We start from the raw sequence: 8657 nt of genomic DNA, 5'->3' as shown, positions 1-8657 counted from the left end.
TTAGTACAATTTTTAGAATTATCTCCAGAATAGCATGTAGATATACAACATTGTGACTCTTGGGCAATACTTCCACTGTTTTACATGTAGAGAAAGTGGACTCATAATAAGAGAGAAAAGGTTAAAAAAAATGCTTAAAATGCTTGAAATGCTACGAGACCAATATTCAGCTTAGATGAAATCACTGCTACCACCCGCTGCTGTGTCTGGGCCAGACATTCCCTCATTTCCTGCGCAGCATCCTCTTCGTTTCAGTTAACAAACAGACAAAGCATCACACAACTTCATACAAGTTTCATTATATTCTATTCCCCCCCTACTGTGGCCTTCTGTGGTTGAAATACGTATCCTATTTATCATGGAAGCAACAGAGAAAAATGTCCCTGTCTCTCAGACAACTTTTGATGCAAACAGATGGAACAGAGCCCAGAACTCTGTTTTTCAGGCTTCAGGGCTGATGGCAGTCTCTTAAAAAGGGACGTCAGCACAAAGAACACTGAAGAACAGTGGAGGAAGAAACCAAAGGGCGTGGATCTGTGGCATGTGTGATGCCGTCTGGGCTTTTCAAGCTGGAGCACTTGAAAATGAAAAAAGGAAATAACTGAGAGAACACTTGCAGACAAGCAGTTGCTGTAATTAAATCATACAAAACTATAACCTCCCATTTAACATAAAAGAGTAGAGGGATGGAATGCTCTAGAATTGAGCATCACTATACACATCATGTATGAATTGCATGTTCTAGAAGAATGGCAATAATGCAAAATACACTTATTAAAATATATTGAATGTAATCTTACTTTTAAATTTTACTTTTCGGGAAATACTTCAGCACTATGCCACGTCTGCAGCCATGATCATTGTACAGTGCTGATGGCAGGTAGAAGGCTGGGGTAGGCTACTTAGCTAAGCTTCCTTTCCGCACTTTGTATTTTGGATAGATAATTTTTACAGTAAAGAAACAACCCTGTTGTCAAGGAAAGGATTGCAAAGTAGTCAATGCAATGAAAGCCAGAAACATGAGGTAGATAGGTAGGAAAAAATAAACAAAAGCACTGGCTTACAAGGTGCTCCCAGAGGAGCAGAAACTTGCAGGTTTATTTGCTTAGTTGGTTAGTAATTCGGGTAGTTTAGGTGCAAGGAGTTGAGTTAGTAGTTAGGTTAATCATACTACTCTTTTCATGGCACCATGCCATTACTGGTATATGTGAGGCTGTTATATTAGTCCCTTTATTTCTTCCTGCGTGCCTTATTCTGACACCCATTTCCCTCCTCTTTCCCATAGATGTATAATCGAATGTGTTGGATCCTAAGTACGGAGTTTAAAAGCCTGAACTCCAAAGCCAGTCTCCCTGGACTCAAATCTCATCTCTATCACTTACTACTTGTGTGACCTTGTGAAGTTCCTTAATCTCAGTTTTCTCTTGTAAAATAGGGATAAGAGTAAAACATACTTTATGAGATATTTGTGAGGATTAAATAAGTTAATATAGGTAAAGCATTTAGAACCATTCTTGTTCAAATAGTAAGCAGTATGTGCTAGCTATTATATATATTGGAAAAATAGTGTTTTCTGGGTATGTATATACTTTAAATTTATATAAATTTTGTTGTGCTACAAGTACATGTCTACTTCTAATCTTTATAACCGAACATGGTATTTTTAAGATCCACTCACTTTGCTGTATATGCTTCTAGTTTCCTGCATAGCACTCCTTAGTATGCCACATTTTTCTTCCCAGTGTTAAACAGACAAGTTGCCTCCAGTGGGAACCACTGCTGAAACCACTGGAAAAAGCATTTGTTTAAATCAGTGGTTCTCCAACTGTAGTGTGCATTATAATGACCTGGAGGGCTTGTTAGAATGCAGATTGCTGGGCCCTACTCCCAATAGGTCTGGGGTGCAGTCTGAGAACTTGTTTTCTAACATGGTCCCAGATGATGCTGATGTTGCTGGTCAAGGGATTACACTTTGAGAACCACTGCTGCAAGAACATGAGCCATATTTTTTTCGGAGGCATATGCCTGAAAGGGGATAGCTGGATATTAGGGTACACACAGTTAATACTGTTTAGTTGTCCTGCACCGGTCTACACTCTCATTGCTAGTGCAAGGAAGCTCCCTATAACTTCGTCAAGCACTATATTATCTCACTTTCTAGTTTTTGCCAATCTTACGGTCATAAAATCATTTTATAAGCGTCCCTCTGGTAGAGCATCATTTTATATATGTTTTAGTTATTTGGGCTTCCTCCTCTGTAAATTTCCTCTTTGTATACTTTGCCCATATTTCTTTTCTGTTCACTCATCTTTTTTATTTTTCATTTCTAAAAGTTCCTTTACAGCTAGATATTAATCAGTTTTTGGTTTATGACATTTTAAGTATTTTCTCCAGTTTTTAGCTCATTTTATATTGCACAAAAATTCTTGATTTCGATGTAGTCAACCCATTTTTTATTTTTTATTTTTTTTAACATTTACTTGTACATATTTGTGGGGTACAGGATATTGTTTCAATACATGCATATGCTGCACAATGATTCACTTAGAGTAGACAGCATAGTTTTGTGCCCGTTAGTCCACCACTTCTCCTTCCTCCCACCACTACCCTCTTGGCCTCTGGTAACCATTATTCTATCCTCTGCTTCTGTAAGAACCACTTTTGTTGTTGTTGTTGTTGTTGTTCTTGTTTTTAGATTCCATGTATGAGAGAAATCATGTGGTATTTGTCTTTCTGTGCCTGACTTCACTTAACATGATGGTTTCCAGTTCCATCCATGTTGGTGCAAATGATAGGATATCATTTCTTTTTACAGCTGAGTAGTATTCCATTGTGAGTATTATCTCACTTGTGTGTGTGTGTGTGTGTGTGCACATGAGTTTTTATATTTTCTTATTTTTTTATTATTTTAACTTTAAGATTTACCTTTCAAATCTAGGTGGATATAGATCTTTAATCTATCTGGATTTACTTTTATTAGGAATCCAACTTTATTTCTTCCTTTTAGTAACCCATTAATCCCAATGCCATCATTCGAACTATCTGTTCTTTGCCCCAGTGGTTTTGCGATACTACCTCAGTCATAAGTTCCTTGTCAACTCGGACCTATTTTTAAGGCCATTCTGATATTAGTACCACACTGTTTGGGGTAGTACTATAAATGTATTTTGCATTATGTCATTTTAGATAAGTTTGTTGAGTTCCTTAAAAAGTCTGATTGGACTTTTAATTTGAATTGCATTGAAATTAATTTGGGGGAAAATTAACATCTTTAAAAATTGCTGCTTATCCATTTTTCTTGGCAATTTTCCTATTTATTCAAGTTAGTTTTTTGGGTGGGAGGGCATCTGACTGGTACAAGGATCTGACCCCTTGATCTTGGTGTTGTAGCACCGCCCTCGAACTAACCAGCCAGACCCTCATGTCTGTCTTTATGTCCTTTCATGAAGTTATACATTTTTCTGCTAAAGTTTTGTTCATTCTTTATTATTTACTAGATATTATTATTTATTTTATTGCTATTGGGAGTAGTTTTGTTTTCTGTTATAGTTCCTAGGTGGCTTTGGCTGATACAGAAGAATGCTAGTGATTCTGTATTGACTTTAAATTCCATAGCCTTGATAATTGTTATTTTAAGTTGCTTTCTTATCCTTATATCTCTTACTTAATTTTTTCTATCTTATTGTATTGCCTAAAGTTTGTGATCCATGTTGGATTATATTTTCGTATAGCACATAGTGAGTTTGTTTTGAGTTTACAGGTGATGTGTCTACATGTCTCCATTTATTTGATGTATGCTGTGGGTTTTGACATATGGCCTTTATCATGTTAAAAAATGCCTCCTATTCTTAATTTTTAGAAATCATAGTGAGCTACAGAAAATTTTTTTTTTCTCCATTTATAGAGGTGTTTTATTTCCCTTTAGTTCATTAATATGTTAAATTTCATTGGTATTTACATTCCTGAAATAAACTCTACTTGATCATGATGTACTTATTACACTGTTGGACTCAATCGGATAATATTTTATTTAGAATGTTTGAATCTACGTCAAAATGTGGAATGAGCCTATAATTTTCTTTTGGTTGGTTTGTTTGTTTTCTTTTTGTTACTCCTGTACTACTTGTTCTTGGAGTCAACGTGATTCTCTGTAAAAGGAATTGGGTAGCTGTACTTTTTCTGTTTTCTTTAACAATTTATTTAATATTTGAAAGAAATCTCCTGTAAAACTATCTCAGTGCAGTTGCTTTTTATCATGGGGAGAGATTTATAATTAGCATTTAAATTTATTTAAAGACCATTGATCTAGTTAAGTGCTCTATTTCTTATTGTATAAAACTGTGCATTTTCTTCCATAATTTATCAAGATTTGAACTTGTGGCTATGCAGCTCATAATATTATTTTATTTTTATTTCAATAGCGTGAGCAACTTCTTTTTATGCTAAGTTTTGCTTAATTGCACCTTATCTCTTAATTTACTGGTCAGTATTTCCGTATTTTCATGTCTCCACACTCTTCTTTTTATGTTTTCAAGCACCACGTTTTGGATTTGTCTTTTTCATGTTTTGTCTTTTATTTCTTTTCTTATATCTTTTTGGGTTTATTCTCTTTCTCTTCTTCTAATTTATTGAGTTGAATGCTTAGATCACTTTTTCTAGTCTTTCTCTTTTTCTTTTCTTTTAACTTCTCAATATACATTGTAGTTGATTTTCATGACCCTTTACCTGTTCCTCTTCCCCACTCTTTTTCCTTTTTCTTAATCTATCCTCTTCTGGAATAAGACAAGTACTTTAGTTCACCCAAAACTTCCTCCATTTTTCCCCCCACTTTCACATTGATATATTGGAATCATCTAGAATTGTAATTCTCTACTGCTTTTGAGGTAGTTTATTGTTTTGTTTTATGCCATGGACTTCTTGAATTCAGTTTCACTGGTAAGAAATCCAGTGTCAATCTGAGTCATGTTTTCTTATTTTTTTATTATTTTAACTTTAAGATTTACCTTTCAAATCTAGACTCAAATTGTCACTTTTATTTCTTTTCTTATATCTTTTTGGGTTTATTCTCTTTCTCTTCTTCTAATTTATTGAGTTGAATGCTTAGATCACTTTTTCTAGTCTTTCTCTTTTTCTTTTCTTTTAACTTCTCAATATACATTGTAGTTGATTTTCATGACCCTTTACCTGTTCCTCTTCCCCACTCTTTTTCCTTTTTCTTAATCTATCCTCTTCTGGAATAAGACAAGTACTTTAGTTCACCCAAAACTTCCTCCATTTTTCCCCCCACTTTCACATTGATATATTGGAATCATCTAGAATTGTAATTCTCTACTGCTTTTGAGGTAGTTTATTGTTTTGTTTTATGCCATGGACTTCTTGAATTCAGTTTCACTGGTAAGAAATCCAGTGTCAATCTGAGTCATGTCCTTTTGTAGGTAATATGCTTTTTTGTTGTTTTTTCCTGTAAATCCCTTTAGATTTTCTTTGTCATTGCTGTAATGGGTGTAGATATGGGACTTTTTCTCTCATATGTACTGTTAGTCCTTTTGAACTTAAGTTATTCAGTGTCTCTCATTCTGAGACTTTCTGTTATTACAACCTGAAATGTTTCTACCACTCTACGTATTTTATTCTCTCCTTCGAGGCTCACTTGAGAGAGGATAGTAACATTTCTAGTTCATTATCCACACTTCTTACTAAATTTTACTTTTACGTTTTCCTTTTTCTTATCACTCACTGGTATCTTCTGGGAGAGTTCCTCGACCCGACCTTCATCAGCGCAGTCAGTCATTCACTGAGTTCTTTATTTCGGTTGCTCTCGTTTTCATACACAACAGCACCAGCTGGCACTTATTTATGACCTCTGGTTTCCACTGCATGTGATAAGGGCATACTTAGGGCCAGCCAATCTCCTTGCACCTGCTAACTTCTCCTCGCCCTGCATGGCTTGGGAACCACTCTGCTACTGACTTACCTGGTCCTGGTCCAGTACGGGCACAACACTGAGGGTTGCGATCCGTTGCCCGTCATGAAAAAAGACAAATAAAGGGAAAAAAAAAAATCAAATAAACAAACGAACAAAAGAAAAGAGTGTCTTGCTAAATTTTGACTCTAATTCTGATATTTAAAGGGTGGGGTAAGGGCTACTTGTCAGAAACCAATTTATTAATTCAAATAAACAAACGAACAAAAGAAAAGAGCGTCTTGCTAAATTTTGGCTCTAATTCTGATATTTAAAGGGTGGGGTAAGGGCTACTTGTCAGAAACCAATTTATTAATTCCTTAACTGTGATGAAAAGTCTCAGAGGTGATGTGCTCAACTAAATTATAATCTCTTTATAGTTCTTGTGATTGCATATTTAATGATGTGGCAAGAAAAAATTAAAAGCAGAAAGTTAAAGTCCATGAAGTTAGAAAATTTTCAGTTCCCTGTAATATCTTGATATGACTAAGTAGCTTCTATTCCAAGCTGATTGACAAGGTAAACTTGTACAGATGGACTACCAAGACGTGTTAATAACATTGGCTATAAATAGTAATTAAGGGATTACAATTAGCATGAGCAGCATCGATACATGGCAATTGCTTCCAGGCCTCTCAACTGCCGTTTTTCTTTGCCAGCAGGAAGACGCCATTCAGAGGGAAGGCCACATGCGCTGGGGGGAAGGCTTCGTGCTGGTCTATGACATTACCGACCGGGGAAGCTTTGAGGAAGTGCTGCCACTTAAGAGCACCCTCGATGAGATCAAAAAGCCCAAGAATGTGACTCTCGTCTTGGTTGGAAACAAAGCTGACTTGGACCACTCCAGACAGGTTAGTACAGAAGAAGGGGAGAAGCTAGCCACAGAACTAGCCTGTGCTTTTTATGAGTGTTCTGCCTGCACCGGAGAAGGGAACATCACTGAGATCTTCTACGAGTTGTGCCGGGAAGTGCGTCGCCGGAGGATGGTGCAGGGCAAGACCAGGCGACGCAGCTCCACGACACACGTGAAGCAAGCCATTAACAAGATGCTCACCAAAATCAGTAGCTAGGCCGCTCTTTTCTTGCAGAGGCCCCATGAAGTGGGTCAGGTAATTGGAAACACTCTCTTGCTCTTTGTTTCTCCTTCCAGAAATAAAACATTCCATTCCTTGTCTTGACTCTGGGAAATGTCTGGGCCTTCCACTGTTCCCAGCCTCCCCTATGTTGGGAAGTTTTAGAGTGTTTTATACAGTTTCAGTGCTGACAATTTCTTCCTTTTCTGCTTGAATAGGATACACTCTGATGCAGTTTGCACGTGTAACCACCAGAGATTCTGAGATGGCTGGGTTCATAGTAAGCTATTTTTAGGCGTCTTCACATTGCCTGTATAGGTTGTAATCTTTTCAAAGGCACTTTTAAATTCCCGTTTTTGTCAAAGACTGCAAATGATCATCTTCAAAGTCTAAGATAGTAAATAATACAGCAAAGCCACGGGAAGGGTAGCTGGAACAGGGAATAGCATGCCAGTGCCTATTTGAAGTGAGGATTTTCAGAATGATCTTAAATCTTTTAGTTTTTCTTTAATTCTTCATTTTGTTCTTAGATTCCAACATGTTCTTACTAAAGTTTTTCACTGTAATAGAAAGTCCATTTTAATTTGAGTTGGTTCTCTCAATGATCTATTGATCATTACATCCTAATTTTTCTTCCTTGGCTCAAACAAGACTTTAATTATAACAGAAACAGTGGGACCCACAGTTCAGATCCTAGGCCTTTTTTCAGCAAGCCCAGGGTGATGTAATAACATCAGGAATCTTTTCACTAAGCCCTGACTTTACTGAATGCTAGTAGAGGATTTAGAATTTGAGGTGTCTGATTTGTTTTATGCTCTGCTTATCACCTTAGCAGAAAGACAACAGTCCAAAAAACAGGAACATTAAGAATGGAGCTTTACTACCCTCCGTTAGGAAGCCAAGGCTCCGTGCCAGGCACAGTCAGAAAAATTAGCCTCTGATTCATTAAGTTGGCCACATGACTTATTTTAATATTTTGGATAAATAAATTCATTTAGGAGAATTCAGAAAAGAGTGAGTGATTAAAGTTCATTATACCTGAATAAATGCGTATCAAACAGATTCCTGTATTGCAGAAGTACAGTGTATAACTGGTAAAACTATGATTCTGTCCTCCCTACTATGCCCCCATATATCAAGATTTGGGCACTTTATTTTAGTAGAAAATATATATCTTTTACATATGTATGTATTTATAAATACATAGATATATGTATAAAAATTTGTAAGAGTTGGAGGATTTAATTCACCAATGCATTTGGACAACTTGGTGTAACTGACTTTGTTTTATGTGACTGTAATAAAAAGCATACTTTTCACATTCTGTCACATTGGGGCAGTCTTTTTAATGATAACACACAAAGTTTATAATTTGAAGAGAGATTTAAGAGGACAATTGAATTGCAGAGTTGAAGCATCAGTGAGACTGATATGAAAAAATTAGTTCCTGTTAATAATAATAGCTGCTATTTTTGGAGTGCTTAGGTGCTATTTTATGCACTTTATATATTATCTCATTAAATCCTCACAATAATCCTATGCAACAGTAGTAGATAAAAAGTATCGAGCTGTGAGGGGGAAAAAAGTAATTAAGCCAAGTTTGCACAGCTATTTAGTGGGTA

The 8657-nt window shown here is 36.2% G+C and overlaps 1 protein-coding gene across 1 annotated transcript; it reads left to right on the top strand.

The window, feature by feature from the left end:
• Nucleotides 1-6558: 6558 nt before the first annotated feature.
• Nucleotides 6559-8364, top strand: RERG (RAS-like, estrogen-regulated, growth inhibitor). The gene has a single exon (XM_008594900.1). It carries the CDS (start codon nt 6559-6561, stop codon nt 7030-7032), a length of 474 nt encoding a protein of 157 aa, XP_008593122.1. The 3' UTR covers nt 7033-8364.
• The last annotated feature ends 293 nt before the right edge of the window (nt 8365-8657 follow it).

The sequence above is a fragment of the Galeopterus variegatus genome, unplaced genomic scaffold, assembly GCF_000696425.1.
Source record: "Galeopterus variegatus unplaced genomic scaffold, G_variegatus-3.0.2 Scaffold11833, whole genome shotgun sequence".
Lineage (NCBI taxonomy): Eukaryota > Metazoa > Chordata > Mammalia > Dermoptera > Cynocephalidae > Galeopterus > Galeopterus variegatus.
Note: the sequence above shows the minus strand (reverse complement) of the source record. Positions and strands in the feature narration are given on the sequence as shown.

Excerpts from the sequence above, each read along its gene's own strand:
- RERG (XM_008594900.1), top strand. The coding sequence starts at position 6,559 with ATGAGCAGCATCGATACATGGCAATTGCTTCCAGGCCTCTCAACTGCC.